The following is a 16,257-nucleotide window of genomic DNA, read 5'->3' as shown; positions in this document are numbered from 1 at the left end:
GAGACATTTTGTATGACCTGGCAAACATCAGTCAGACTGTGCTTATCACTGAAAAGAGACCAAACAAAATAGCTTCTTTTAAAGTTTGATGCATTCAGTGTTGAGAGGGAGAAGTACAGAGAACCCACCCTTAAACCCTAGCTTGCTTTCTTCATAGGATTCAAAAGCCAGAGCCTTGCAATCTTGAGATTAACTATGGAACTTTTTCTCAGTATTCTATTTTCTCTAGGGTCATGTGGATAAAAGCACCTATTATATAGGGTATTGTAAAGATCACATAAGATAATAGATGTCAAGGTCCTGAATGGTTCCCCACATTAAGAGTAGAATTTACTTTCCATAAATTCCAGTTACCACTGTTGCAGTAAAATAAAGGCAAGTAATTTGCATGATCTGGGAACAGGGCGGGAGGAGAGACAAGACTAAGAAGGTAGAACTAAGATGTGCAGGACTTTGAAGGCCAGGTTAAAGATTGGGTTTTATTCCCATTTCAGTCATTTGGGTAACAACTTCATAATTGTTCTGCAATGTCTGCAGATTCCATGTAATATTATCTACTCAGTATTTTTCTTTAAGTAGATCTACTTTTTTAATTATAGAAACTTTAATAGCTTTTTAAGATATAATTCATATACCATATAATTCACCCATTCAAAGCACACTATTCAGTGGTTTTTAGTGTATTCGGAGTTGTGCAGCTGACATCACAGCTAACTTTTGAACGTGTCCATCACTCTGTACCCATTAGCAGTGACTACCCACTGTCCACCAACCCCCCGGCCCTAGGCAACCACTAATCTATTTTCTGTCCTTATAGATTTTCCTGTTCTGCGTATTTCATGTAAGTAAAATCAAACAATATGAAATCTTGGGTGACTGGCTTCTTTCACTTAGCATGCTTTAAGCTTCCTCCTTGTTGTACTGAGTATTGGTACTTTGTTCCTTTTTATTGACAAATAAAAATATTCCATTGTCCAGATATATCACATTTGTTAGGGGATGGACATTTGGATTGTTTCTGCTTATTGGCTATGATGAATAAGGTTGCTATAGATATTTGTTTACAAGTTTTTGTGTGGGTATGTTTTCGTTTCTCTTGGGTGGAGTGGAGTTGCTGGGACATATAATAATTCTATATTTAACTTTTTGAGGAGCTGCCGAATTATTTTCCAAAGCACCGACACCAACTTTACCAGTGTATGAGGGTTCCAATATACCTATATCCTCATTAACACTTGTTATTCTCTTTTATTTTATCCGTCCTGGTGGGTGTGAAGAGGTATCTCATTGTGGCTTTGATTTGCATTTCCCTAGTGACCAAAGATTTTGAGCATCTTTTCACGTGCTTATTGGTCATCTGAATATTTGAATATCATTGAGAAATGTCTATTCAAATTCTTTGCCCATTTTTAATTGGGTTGTCTTCTCATAGTTGAGTTGTAAGCATTCTTTATATATTCTGGGTACAAGTCCTTTATCAGTATATGATTTGCAAATGTTAGCAAATATTATTTCCTATTCTGTGGGCTGTCTTTTTCTTTTCTTAAAATGGTATCCTTTGCAGCACAGAAGTTTCTAATTTTGATGTAGTCTAATTTATATATTTTTTCTTTTGCTGTTTGTATTTTTTTGGTTAAATCTAAGAGCAAAGAAATTCAGTTACAAAGAAAACTTTGGGGGAAAAATCACCACTGGAATCAAAGTAAACTTTTAAAAATGATAATGATAACTACAACACATTTGTGAAAACGTGTAGCTAGTTACTACTGTCAAAGTTCTGTTGTTGCAGGTATAACTGTCTTCCTCACAGAAGCAGGAGGGTGAGTTGCCTGGGGCAGTCTGGAATAGCGAGTCCCCAGGCAACATGTAAAGCAGTTCTAGCCTATGGACACCCTGAGTCACAGGTGGGAGCTGGACCATCCCAACTGTGCAGAGAGAGTGTTGTCCCTGCAACTCTTCCCTCCCCACAAATGCCCAGCCCATCATCAAGAGCCCTGGTAGCTAGCTGCTCATCATTCATTTCCTAAGAGAGGGCCCTGTGATGTCGTGGGGTTTCTAAACCAGCCACTTTTTAGCAATTAAAGCATCTTGCTTTCCAGTAGCCCTCCGGTACCTCTCCTTTCTCCCCACCTTTGACAACAGCATCACATTTGGGCCCATATTTCTCAAGAACTAAAGCACACGACAAAGGTATATTTAGTATCTAACGTCTTCTCCCCACAAGATTGAAAACACGTGTCTTCGATTCTTTTTGTTCCCCTGAAATACCAAAATTGTTCAACAGTGTCCTGAATTGGGTTCGAAGTTCTGTGGCAGTTCAGAGAAAGGGGGATAATACTGGATTGTCTTCTTATTTCCCGACAAGAGGTGATTTAGAGGTTTACGAACAGAGACAAGCACGAGTCTGAAATTATACCAGGAGTGGCTACAGTGCAGGGTCTTGAACGGGAGGTTCTCCTCCCGGGCCCTGCTCTCCTGCTGCTCTGCCCCGTTTTAGTTAAAGGTGACTCCATCCTCCCAGTCGCTCAGGTGAAAATCTTGGAGTTATCCTTGACTCCTTGTCTCCCTCGCATCCCATGTCCAGTGCATTAGGAAACCCTGCTGGGTTTCTTTTCCTCATGGCCTCGCCCCGACTGCTAACACCTAGCTGACGTCATCTCTCACCCGGATCTCGGCAGCTGGTCTTCGGGCTTCTTTTTACCTCCGTAGGAGCAGCCGGGGGGCCTTTACCGTGTAAGTCGGGACATTTCTCCTCTGCCCCAAACTCTCCAACTGCTTCCCATCTCAGAGTAAAATCAAATTACGTAATAGAGGTAACACCTCCACCCCCAGCCCGGGACCTGCTCTGCGGAATCTTATCGACACCACACCTCTTCCTCTCGCTGGCTCTGCTCCATCCGCTCTGGCCCCCTTGCTAGTTTCTGAACAGTTCAGAAGTGCTCCCACCTTGGGACCTTTGCCTTTGCTGTTCTCTATGCCCGAAATACTCTTCCTTCTATTTATCACTTCCGTCTGGTCAACTGTCACCTTAAATCAGAGAGGCCATCCCTGACCAGCCATGTAAAAAATAGCTCCCCCTTCCCCCCAGACTCCCATATCCTATGCTGCTTTACTTTTCTCCGTGTCACTTATTGCCACAAGGTATATGCTTATTTACTTATTTTTATTTTTTTATTTTTTCAAGATGTTGGGGGTAGGAGTTTATTAACTTATTTATTTATTTTTGCTGTGTTGGGTCTTCGTCTCTGTTGCGAGGGCTATCTACAGTTGTGGCAAGCGGGGGCCACTCTAAATCGCGGTGCGCGGGCCTCTCCTGTTGAGTAGCACAGGTTCCAGATGCGCAGGCTCAGCAGTTGTGGCTCACGGGCCTAGTTGCTCCGCGGCATGTGGGATCCTCCCAGACCAGGGCTCGAACCCGTGTCCCCCGCATTAGCAGGCAGATTCTCAACCACTGCGCCACCAGGGAGGCCCCTTATTTACTTATTGCCTGTCTTCTCCCACTAAAATATAAGCTCCACCAGGGCAAGAATGTTTATTGCCACATCTCTAGGGCTTAGAGCATGAGCTGGCATACAGTAGGTGCTCAATATTTGTTGAATGAATGAATAATTACAGTGTTGGGAAGGAGCACAATGTCTCTGCAGCTCAACTACCTTGGCTTGAACCACAGTGTAGCATTATTCGTGGTGCACTTTGGTATGTTACTTCACTATTTTGTGTCTTAATAGCCCCCTCTGTAAAATCGGGTCCGCAACTGTGCCTACATTACATGATGGTTGTGGGTTTTATTTTTAGTTTTTATTTTTGTAATTGAAGTATAGTTGATTTACAAAGTTGTGTTAGTTTCAGGTGTACAGCAAAGTGATTCAGTTATACATATATACACATATAAATGAATATATATATATATATTCTTTTTCAGATTCTTTTCCCATATAGGTTATTACAACATATTGAGTATAGTTCACAGTGCTATACAGTAGGACCTTGTTGGTTATCTGTTTTACATATGTGTGAATCTGTTAATCCCAAACTTCTAATTTATCCTCCTCCCCCCACCCCTTCCCCTTTGGTAACCATAAGTTTGTCTTCTGGTCTATTTCTGTTTTGTATATAAGTTCGTTTGTATCATTTTTTTTTTAGATTCCACATATAAGTGAGTTTTAAAAGATGTGATACAGGCAAAGTGTTGAGAACAGTGATCAGTGGAGAGCACATGCTCTGTAAGTAAATATTAGTGGTTGATGTTATTGAGTAATAATACTGTGTCACCTGGTGAAGCAGCAGTAGAAATGAAGACACAGGTAAATGAAGCAGTCATTCAAGAATCAGTGAGTGAGTGGGGGCAGGGGAGAAGGTCCTGGACTTAAAACCACCTCATGTGGTCTCAGCGCACTAAGAAGGGGGCTGCATCTGGGGCTTGTGCTGATGGCATTATTGCAAGAGGTCAAGGTTCACATGGGGCTGGAAACTGAAGAATTTCATTTAACATTTCCTGAAGTCTGTTCCATGGAACACTAGTCCAATAACACGCTCCAAGGAAAACATGGTCAAGTTTGGGGAACACTAAGCACTGTATCTCTCCTTAGAGATTGTCAGTGCATGTCCTGTATTAGAGGTTCTGTGAAATCCTCCCATGAAGAGTCCTGTTTCACCGTCTCACATATTCTCCTCAGAACCTGTCTAACTGTAGAGCTGGTTGTGTACATTGTGTCTGTTAACTCTGTAGGACAAAGGTTCTGAGGGACATGTTTGGAAAAACGCCAGCATATAACGAAATCTATCTGAACCAGGCATTGGCTGCTGGTGGGGTTGGTCAGATCAGTGGGAGCTGGCACCCAGAGGATGGAAAGTTCCACACGGTTGGGGCAGCCAATTGGAAGCCAACCCACCAGCGGGGGCCAGGGGGATATTGAGTCCTGAATGTCTAGGACATCCTGGTGACGAGTAGGTGGAGGCCCAGGCAGGCAGCAACACACAGCAGACAGCATCAAGGGGTGACAAGAGGTAGCCCATGAGTTTCCAAACACCCTGCAGAGCTCAGCACCTGGGAAATGTGGCAGGAGGCCATATGCTGAGGTTCAAAGATGGAGTGAGAGTCCCACAGGTTAGCTGGTAAGAGGACCTCGACTTTAAGCTTGGGGTTCAGGGATGGGACCATGAAAGCAAGCCATGCATTCATCTCCGGGGGCCTGGAATACTATTCCGGAATTCAGAAAGGCAAAATCGACCAAACCAGGTTGTAAGAAGTGCAGTAGAAGGCGCCAGCAGCATGGTGTCAAGGAGCAAAACAACCGTCTAGCTCTGCTGTGCAGGGAAGAAGACCCAGAGCAACTCTTTAAGTCCTTTATGACTTAGAGTTCATGGTCACAGAACCTGAGCTGAGCCTATAGGTGAGAGCAAAGGGGCCATGGCTGTGAGAAAAAGAGGTGCAGGGACCAGGAACCAAGGCAGGCAGTACAGAATGGAAAGCTCACCCATCCGTGAGACAGATGGAAAAGCAGGTGGCTAAACCTCCTCAGTTACTCCTCCTCGTTACGTCCCAGGCTTCTGACCCCCGGCTGAGTGCTGTCTGCGCTACACAGATTGCATCTCGAAGTTGGCTGGCATCCCAGGATGCACTTTGCAGCCCCGGGGTTGGACTTGCAGACTCTGACACCCAGGAGGGGTAATCATCCTCCTCTTTGGGTGGTTCTGCACCATTTCCTAGGGACAGACTCCCCTCCCAGAGCAGTTGAGGTACCCCGGCAGTCTAAGAATGCAGCTATCTAGACTTGGTTGGTGTCCAAGTTAAGTTTTTAAGTAAGAGAACTTGCCATAAAATTATCCTGAATGAATGTCAGTAGTCTGAAACCAGAGAAAGTTACTCTGCTTGATAAAGTTTTGGGGAAGGTGTTTGCCAAACTCTAGGCATATTTACAATTTTGTCTTCTCAATTCATGGTTAAGTCTGTTAAGCCAAAAAATTTTCCCTCAGTTCCTGCTGGGGCTAGATAAAGCTGTTTCACACCCTTGGACTTTCAAGATATCCAGTTAAGTGATGGGACAGCTATTTTTAAAAAAAAATCTGTGTTCAATACACAACATAAATCTAGGACACGTAGCACAATGCAACTAATATAAGGGAGACGCCAGCAAACCGAGAACATAGAAAGGAAAGAGTGATTCTGATCAGAATGATAACCAAGGAAGTGTTCATGGACGACTTGACATTTGAGCTAGGCCTCGACAGGTAAAGAAAAGAAGAGTGTGTTGTTGATTAGCTTGCTGACCTCCAGAGGGTTTCACTCCGGGGAACACATAATGGGAGAATCGCAGAGAGTTTGAAAAGGGAGTTTCTTGCTTTCAGCTCTAATATTTGAGATACTGAGAAATGGATTGGTAGTTTGTCTCTCCTCCTGACCCCACTCCGCCATGTTCTCATTAAGAAATAAAATGAGAAAGTAGTTCTCTCATTTTTTTCTTAGTTTTGAGCTTCCTTGGCCAAGGGCAGTAACAGGTATTTTCTTTTGTTTTTGTTTGTAATGTTGGGGAAGAGTATAAAGCCCCAGTGTCAGCTCTAAGGAGACTTTGTTTACAAATGCTGATGGCGACTGACATAACTAAGCCTGATGGGAGGAGAGGTTAGAGGCTGGTGCAGTTGAAGAGGAAGAGTTATCTAGCCTGGAAAAGATGCTGGCTGAGCCGTGCCTACAGCAGGAACTGGGATCCACTCGGATTCAACAACCCGGAGATAGCAAGACCTCAGGTGAAGATGGTTTGGTGGTACAGTGGATACTTGGGTGAAGGTAAAAGTCAGGGAAGCCGGCTAGGAGACACAAAGACCGCAGATAGTGAAGGACCATCAACCCTCAGGGGTATCAGATACCAGAATACTCTAGAGACCAGACTCCTCCCGCATTTTTACAGACCCAGGTAAGTCCTGTGGAAGAGAGGAGAAAGCCTCAATTATTACTGACGTTGAACTCCAAGTTGACTTTGGTGTGTCAGGGCTATAAGCCAGATTTTAATATGATTTATGAAAATTAAGAAATAACTACCTTTTTTTACTTTAAGTATTGTGGGAAAATTGAAGACTATCATATTTCAGAATCTGCAGTGGTGCATTAGAATCCCATAACCTAATCTCCAAGCTGTTCTGCTGAAAGCACCTTCGGAGTTTACAGCCATCTTGTAGTCATTAAGAGCTGTGTGTTTTGAATCAGGGTGACCTAGTTTGAATAATGACTGTACTTCTTCCAAGGTATATAAACAAAAGTTACTCAATATTTTTGAGTTTCAGGCGCCTCCTCTGGAAATGGAGATACCTACCTCCTTAGGGTTATATCATGGGGTTAATTGGATAATACATTTCTGTAAACCGCTTAGCTCATTACCTGGCACTTAGAATGCATTCAACAAATGGTAACTCTTGATTATTTTTGTGGTGCTGGGATTGGGGTCATGAGTATGGTCACCTGGGCTCTGCTAAGAATGAGACAGGAGTTTGGGAAAAGTCCCTCCTCTTAAGCTACCCCCTTCATCTGTGCTCCTCTAGCTGGAACAGTTTAAAATGACACATGACTGAGCCGACAGCGGAGATGGGGAGACCAGCGGCCAGAAGACAGAGTCGGAGGCGGAGCGCGCTGCAGCCATGCAGGCGGCAGAGGCGGACGCAGGCGCAGGCAGGATGGCGGGCGGCGCTGAAGGCCTGGACAGCCAGGGGGGCAGCGGGGGCAGGAGTGGCCGGGGCGGCCCTCGCAGCGGGGATGCTGCTGCCGCTGCAAACGACGGAGCTCTGTGTGCCGCGCCGCCACAGCACTCTCCGGGGCTGGGAGGACACCCCGCGCCCACAGCCAGAAGGCCGGGAAGCCGGCCACACGTATTCACCCTAAGTGTGCCTTTCCCGTCCACCTTGGAGGCAGAGATCGCCCGTGGGTCCCTGGCCCCAGACGCCGAACTGCACCATGGGGCTGTTGGGAAGGAGCTCACAGTAAGCGGCAGCGTCCTGGCAGTCCACTGGAGAGCTGAAGATTCCCACCTCCTCCAAATTTGCATCGTCAACTTTCTTGACCAGCTTTCTCTGGTGATACGGACCATGCAGCGCTTTGGGCCCCCTGTTGCACGCTAAGCCAGGGCTAGAGAAGGGGATTAAGGTCTAAACTTGTGTCCCTTCCTAGACAGTGCATCCCTCCTAGGGCAGTGATTTCTGTAGTAGTTGCCACTTTATTATGGGAGCCTCATCTTTTGCCTGTACTGGCCCTTGGGTGCTGAGGGTTCACTTGCTTTGTTTGGTGCTTAAATGTTTCTTAACTACTGAAAATAAAACTGAGCTATGGGGCTTCCCTGGTGGCACAGTGGTTGAGAATCTGCCTGCTAATGCAGGGGACACGGGTTCCAGCCACGGTCTGGGAAGATCCCACATGCCGCGGAGCAACTGGGCCCGTGAGCCACAACTACTGAGCCTGCACGTCTGGAGCCTGTGCTCCGCAACAAGAGAGGCCGCGATAGTGAGAGGCCCGCGCACTGCGATGAAGAGTGGCCCCCGCTTGCCACAACTAGAGAATGCCCTGGCACAGAAACGAAGACCCAACAAAGCAAAAATAAATTAATTAATAAAACTCCTACCCCCAACCTCTTCTAAAAAAAAAAAAAAACTGAGCTACGATGCTATGTCTGACTTTATTTTCAACTACAGCACCTTTAAATATTCTTGCCTCTGTCCTTAAATTGGAGGGGAGGTTCTGTGATTCAGATATTCAAGTAGTATAGCGCAACTGAAGACAGTTTAAGAAATGGAAGAGGATAGGTCCTGTGTGTCATTCAGTATTAACTACTGTCAACATTTTGGAATATTTTCTTAGTTTCATAGTGGTATTTATGTAGTAAGTGTGTAACAGTGATAATATTTTGCAAGTTTAGCATTTTTCCTCATATTTTTCATCTAACATGAACCTTTTGCTAAAAATTCTTCAAAAGCATTATTGAATGGGTACATAAAAGATACAATATAAATTATTTTCAATTTTTGCCATATTATATAGGTAATGATCCAGTGGAATGCTTGTATGTAGAGCTTTGCCTGAATGATTGTTTTCTTAAGATAGACTACAAGAGGTGGAATTGGTTAAATATGTAAAGCTCTCACGCTGCAGTGTGTGAAATTGCTCTCCAAATTGTACAGAAAGTGTACCCTCCCACCAGAATGCTGTTTTCTCACATCCTTGTCACTACTGGGTCTCCTCGGTAAAATTTTTTTTTTTAACATCTTTATTGGGGTATAATTGCTTTACAATGGTGTGTTAGTTTCTGCTTTATAACAAAGTGAATCAGTTATACATATACATATGTTCCCATATCTCTTCCCTCTTTGTCTCCCTCCCTCCCACCCTCCCTATCCCACCCCTCCAGGCAGCCACAAAGAACCGAGCTGGTATCCCTGTGCCATGCGGCTGCTTCCCACTGGCTATCTACCTTACGTTTGTTAGTATATATATGTCCATGTCTCTCTCTCGCCCTGTCACACCTCACCCTTCCCCCTCCCTATCGGTAAAAATTTTTTAAAAACTGGGTTTGTATGACAAGAGCAAGCAACCGAGAAACACTCGAATAGGAGCTTTGTGGCTTACTGGCCTTGTCTCAGATCAGTGAAGAAACAGTGCTAGGACAGTCATTTAGGCCTTTAGTTAGAAGGAGTTAGCTCCCTGTAAAAGGTGTTGCATCCTGCAGCCTTTCTAAGCTCACTTATATTCTGGTAGCTCTTTGGTAGATGCCGCTGGATGTTCATCATTGATCATGTTTTCTCAGAATAAAGGCAGTTTTGCTTCTTCCTTTCCAAAAAATAAAATAAAATAAAATAAAATAAAATGACACATGACTGCTTCATGCTCAGGAGGGGAGGGGCATCCTGTTGGCGAATGTAGATGGTTGTGGAGGAAGGTAATGAAATGAGAATCCTCATCAACTGGTCAGTTTGTGAAAATTGTATGTGACATATATAATCTCATGAGTTCTCCTTTGGCAGAGAATATGAGATAAACAGGTGAGACATAAATTGGACCTAGGAGAGTGGCCAGAGGAAAAACTGTTCTATAAAACTACTTTAGAACCACTGAGGTAGAACTTCTGAAAAGAGAAAAAATGGGTAAGGAGTCTCCATGGAAAGATGGGGAGAATGGAGTCCCCAAATTGATCAAGAAGTCCAGTAGTCAGGAAAGAGAATTCAGGTGTCTAGCGATAATTTCCTACATCATCACTAACCCACTGAGTGGGGAAGACCTAGAGCAAGCCATTCCAAGATGGAGCAGCCTCAGGGCCATTTCCACTTTGGGATTTCTTGGAGAGGACACCTCATCTGTGCTCTCTGTGAATCCAGAAAGCTGCTCAGCCCTGACCCGTCACTGGCGGGGCCAGAGGTGGGACGCTGGGTGGAGTGGCAGAGGCGTGGTGGTGGTGTCACTACGTTGGAAGTTCAGAGCCTGGTCTTGAGTCAAAGATAATTCCTTCTCTGGTAGGATTCATCTCCTGTTCTGGAAGGAACGCAAATTCAGGACTCAGCTGTGTTCTGGGTAGCTCTTTTGCAAAAGGTAGGAGAGCATTTCTAAAGCACTCCCCCTCAAAATCAATGTGTATACATATCTCCTGGTATTTAAAATACGCGGCATTAGTAGAAAATTTGAGGTATAGTAAGGCCAGTAGATCAAGAAATGAGTGGTTTATTGAAAAGATGGTTTATTATTCACAGTTTCCAAGAGGAGGGGGCATGCCATGCTATTGGGGGCCATACAGGAAAGCACAAGGGTCAATCCCAGAGCTGGCAGAGAAGGGGAAGCTGTGGCCAAGGGCTTTCATTGTGGTTTCCAAAGAAAGGAATGGACAAGGTGGGGTACAAAGGCGTAGGACTGGCCAGTCTGAGTAATTTCAGTGGACTCTGGGGCATAGGGGCTGTCCTAGTTGTCTGCTACCTACCCCCACCCCCATAGGGTTATTAGGACAGGTGGCTAGTAATCTGGAGTATGAGAGCCTGTAAAGAAGGTGGCTGGGGTGTGGCTCTGGATTGGTTGGTGTGTCACTGAAAAGCGCACTTGGGAATGAGTTGCTTACTATCACTAGGGATTGGCTAACCCTGGGAGGGGCAGTCCCTCCAGGGCCGGTAAGGCCCCAGGTGTCAAAGCATCAGAATACAGAAAATAAAAGACACGGTTGATAAACCTGGGGATCTGATTAAACTGCAGACTCCTGGACCCGCCACTGAGATTCTGACCCCTTTAGTCTGGGGTGAGCCTCACTTATTTGCAGCTCTAATCAGCTCACAGGTGGCACTAGTTGCTGCAGGTGTGTGGGTCATCCTTCAGTAGTTATTCTCTGAAGAAGGCCAGGAATGGAGGATAGCATCCCAGAAAACACACGTTGAGCAGAAGTCTGTTCTCAAACAGCTCCCATCATAACTGAGGATGGCAGAGTGAAGTGGACCCTCTGGCTGCCCACAGGATCCAGGTTAAATAGTCTGGTCTCCACAGACCATAGTTTCAGTTCTTTAGAGAATTAAAGGACAAAGTAAACATGTCGATGGCCTCAGTGTATTCCAGAACCTTTGAGCCCGCCCCCCCAAAGGCATTTGGGCACCTAAAGGACAGTAGGCTTCCATCAGTTAATTGATCATCTACCATCTAAGAGAACTGCCCCTATGTAAAGCAATAGACAAAGTGCTGTGGAGAGTTTACATTTAATTTTGTTCAAGTATAACACAAACCATGAGTATATAGTTTGACGAATCTCTAAAAAGTGAGGCATGTAACCACAACTCAGATCAAGAAATAAAACATTTACCAGTGACACAGATGGCTCCTTAATCCCCCCTCCCAGTTCTTGAGCCCCCAACAATCCGACTTTCTTTCACCACAGATTAGTTTTGCCTGGTTTCGAACTTTACATAAAATACATCATAGAGCATGCACTCTTCTCATGTCTTTTGTGTCTGATTTCTTACATCCCACATTGTGAGATCCATCTGCTTTGTGTGGTAGAGCAGTGGTTTGTTCTCATCGCTGTGTAGTATTTCATTGTGTGAATAAGCCACACTTTACCCAGCCTCCTTGGGATGCACATAGGGAAGTTTCCAATTTGGGTACTGTTGTGAGCATTCTTATACTGTACATGTCCTGTACGTACTGTCAGGTTTACACCTAGGACAGAATCTGTAGGTCATGAGCATTTGTATTTAGCCCAACAGATGTCCAAAGTGGTTATGCCAGTTTACATGAGACCCAGCTTCATGTCCTTGTCAACATACAGAATCAGGCTCTCTTTTTCATTTTAACCATTCTGGTGAGTGTGTAGCGGTATTGCATCATGATTTTAACGTGTCCGGGTGGAAAAATGTTGTCTAGGAAAATAGGGTCAACTTGAGTCTGGAGGTGGGGAAGAAGAAGCCATACTTAGGGCAGCTTACCTGGGGTGAAAAGTCTCTGTAGATGAGAAATGGAACTGCGCATTTCAGGAGGAGTTAGCCTGCGACAAGCCATACACATTATCCTCCAGGTGTGGGCAGGGTGCAGGCAGTGTTGGGAGCAAGAGGCTGAATGTCGTCGGAGAGTTAGGAAGAATGTGAGGGTTGAATTAGACATTTAGGAACTGTGTATTCATTAAAAATATAATTATTGAGCTTTCAGTATGTGCTGGAAACTGTGTTACCTGGGCACTGTGAGTAGTCATCATTCCTCCTCCTCCGGAGACCACAAATATTGGGGAGAGGTGAGTAAGTTATATAATAATAAGGCATTGTGATGAATGGTACAGTAGAGTCTTGTACAAGCTGCGTCTTTGCTCTGGAAGCAAGAAGAAGGTATCTGTCAGTTTGGTCTCGTAGGGCTGGGGAATCCTTCACTAGGAGGTGACATTGGATCCCAGTCTTGATAAATTAGTGGTGGGTCATTAAGAAGGTAACGAAGAGAGAAGCATGAGTGAAGGTTTGGAGATTCAGAAGACTATGCTGATGGGATTGGAGAAAGTCCAGTAGTTTTGTGTAGATGCTTGGGAATAGGTGAGAGCAGACAGAAATGGTATTTTGCAAGCAGGTTGTGAAGGGCCTTGGGAATATCAGTACAACTGAGCATGGACTTTATACCGTGGGCAAGGAGCAGCCATCGACGAGGTCTCCAAAGAGGGGGGTCCCTTGGATCCCCTGGAAGGATATTGTGATAACACAGGGATTGTGATCTAAGGTAGACAGTGGAGGACATAAAAAGAAAGCGACAGATGTGACTTCAAATAAAATATAGCTCAGTTCTCCTCTTGCAGGGCAAGAATCCTCATTTATTGGGAACTGGAAAAGTACTTAAGGTGATGATTTTGTTCTGCTAGGGTGGGCCCAGTCTGAAGGTAATTTTTCAAAAGCAGCGGCTCTAAGTGTTAGTTAAATGGTGCCAGGGGATTCACTAGACACAGGTGTCACATTCAGTCTTATTCATCTATCAATAAAGCCAGACTCCAAGTGCCAGTTGGATGGCAGCACGGCACCTTTGAGACAGGAATTCTGTTAACAGATGCAACTCGGGCTTCAGTCTGGGGCTCGGCTGCAGACTTCAAAGATACCCTTGCCTTCTAACTTTGCTTCTCCATCATTTCTGCTATGGCTCCTGTCGGGGTAACTCAGATACATGTATCACATACTCATCCTATTGTTTGAGTTTGTTCCTACAAAATATTCTTTATCTGTGCTTTTTAATCCGGGAAGGAATGTTTAAGCATTCAATCAATTTTTTGAATAATTAATAGATGCTGTTGGTACAACATTTTAAAAGGTACAGCAAGGGTAGTGGTGAGAAATAAATTTCTCTCCCACCCCTGACCCCAAACACGCAGTTTCTCTTGCCAGTAGAAAACACTATTAACCAATTCCTCGTGCATCATTTGAAAGACGTTCTATGCAATTACAAACATATGCCAGTTTTTCTTTTCTTTTTAAAATATCATAAATGTTAGCACATGATACACCTTGTTCTCCACCTTATATATGTCTTGGGTATAGTTCTCTATCACGCCTCTGCTTTTTTAAGGCTGCATGGTATTCTACTGTGAATATGCTTTTTTAAAATTTAGTCAAGCTACTATTAATAGACATCTAAATAGTTCCTCACTGTTCGCTATTACAAACAGTGCTTCAGTGAATATGCTTATTTCTCACTTAGACATATTTCTAGGATAAATTCCTAGAACTAGAACTGCTGGGCCTCCAGGAATGAATATTAATAATTTTGAAATATTTTAAAATATCCTCCACAGTAGTTGTTCCAATTTTCGCTCCTAGGGAAAAATTTGACCTTGTCAATTTTATACTGAAAATGTTAATTGGAATTTTACTTTTCATTTATTTTATTATCAGGGAGGCTGAGCATCTTTACATGGTTTTAAGTCATTTGTAATTCTTTTAAAAAGTTGAACTCTCTGATCGTATATGTTGACCGTTATTTATCTTTTTCTTACGATTTGTAAGAGCTCATTGCATATTAAGAAAAGTGCTGTGTGACCACCTAGAGGGGTGGGATAGGGAGGGTGGGAGGGAGATGCAAGAGGGAGGGGATATGGGGATATATGTATACATATATCACTTTGTTGTACAGCAGAAACTAACACAACATTGTAAAGCAATTATACTCCAATAAAGATGTTAAAAAAAACAAAGTATCCCTTTGTGCATAATATGCAAATATTTTGCCCAATTTGTTTGAGTTTGGAGTTTATTTATTTATTTTTGAAATAACAAATTTTAAACTTGTTATGTAGTAGAACTTCTTTGATTCCTTTTCAGTCTTGAATCATATTTACGATTTTCCAACTGTGAGATGATTTTAAAAGTTTCCATGATCTATTTTTAGTACTGTTAGTGTCATTTAAAAAATGTTTATTTTGAAATCAGTTTAGACTTACGGAACAGTTGTAAACATAGTAAAGAGACTTTCCACGTAGGCTTCATCCAGCTTTGCCCAGTGTTAACATTCTATAGAACCATGGTACCATTAGTAAAACTCTAGTATTAACATTGGTATGACACTGTTAATGAAAGTACAGGCTTTAATAGGATTTCCACAGCGTTCCCACTAATGTCCTTTTTCTGTCCAGGATTCCACATTTTGTTTAGTTGCCATGTGTCCTTAATATTCTCCACTCTTGACAGTTCCTTCATTTTTTGTCTTTTGTGACCTTGACATTTTTGAAGCATACTGGTCAAATATTTGGTAGAATGTCCATCTATTAAGCTTTGTCTGATGTTTCCTTATTAAGGTTGTGAATTTTTGAGAAGAATATCACAAAGTTGGTGTGCCCTTCTCAGCACATGATATCAGGGCTACATATATTGATATGCCTTATAACTGGTAATGTTAAATTTGATCGCTTGGTTAAAGTGGTGTCTGCCAGGCTTCTCCACTGTAGTTACTATTTTCCCCTGTATTATTAATAAATATTTGGAGGGAAATACTTCGAAGAAATATATGTATGTATTAGTATGCATGTACACTGTTTCTGTTTATTTACTTCAATATACATATTCAAATATATATATGAAAGAAGCACATAAGTTTGTACAGATAACTCAGACTTCAGTCCAGCACCAAATTCTAGAATTTCTCCTTTGCTTATTTGTAACTTCTTTCTCCAACAGTGAGAAACTTGTAATTATCTGTAAATATTTACTCATGTGTTCAACCCTAATATTCATGTACTTTCAGATTTGCTAACCATAACTCGACGAGAAACAAATATACCGATTGGAGTGCAAGGTCTCTGTACAGCTTACGTTGTCGTTATTCTGAACTCAGTCAAAACACTCTTGTTCATGCGTATCAGCTCCTTTTTTACCCACTCCTTTTGGTGTGATTGTGTTATTCAGTTTTAATACAGTTATATGTATTTGTCACAGTCTGTGATGCATCTTGGGTTGCCCTAGCAACCTTGGTTTTTAAAAATTTGCCTATAATAAAATTCATCCTTTGTGGCGTGCAGTCTTAAGGATTTTCACAATTACAGAGAGTTGTGTGTGATCACTGTAGGACTATAGAGAACTATAGAAAACCCAACATTTCCTTGTGCTGACCCCTTTGTAATGAACTCCTCACCCAGTCCAGTCCCAGACTCGGACAATCACTGCTTGGTTTTTCATCCCTATAGTTTTGTCTTTTCAAGAATGTCATACAGATGGAATCAATCGGTATATAGTTTTTTGATTCTGGCTTCTTTCACTTAGCAAAACACATTTAAGATTAATCCATGTGTGGAGTGG

General features: G+C 43.0%; 1 protein-coding gene across 1 annotated transcript; it reads left to right on the top strand.

The window, feature by feature from the left end:
- Positions 1 to 7,668: 7,668 nt before the first annotated feature.
- LOC103080052 (EKC/KEOPS complex subunit LAGE3) lies at positions 7,669 to 8,109 on the top strand. Its single transcript, XM_082931254.1, has one exon. The coding sequence runs from the start codon at positions 7,669 to 7,671 to the stop codon at positions 8,107 to 8,109; it is 441 nt and encodes a 146-aa protein (XP_082787380.1).
- The last annotated feature ends 8,148 nt before the right edge of the window (positions 8,110 to 16,257 follow it).

Source organism: Lipotes vexillifer, unplaced genomic scaffold (assembly GCF_000442215.2).
Source record: "Lipotes vexillifer unplaced genomic scaffold, Lipotes_vexillifer_v1.1 scaffold982, whole genome shotgun sequence".
Lineage (NCBI taxonomy): Eukaryota > Metazoa > Chordata > Mammalia > Artiodactyla > Lipotidae > Lipotes > Lipotes vexillifer.
Note: the sequence above shows the minus strand (reverse complement) of the source record. Positions and strands in the feature narration are given on the sequence as shown.

Coding starts and splice junctions, on each gene's coding strand:
- LOC103080052 (XM_082931254.1), top strand. CDS start 7,669: ATGGCGGGCGGCGCTGAAGGCCTGGACAGCCAGGGGGGCAGCGGGGGC.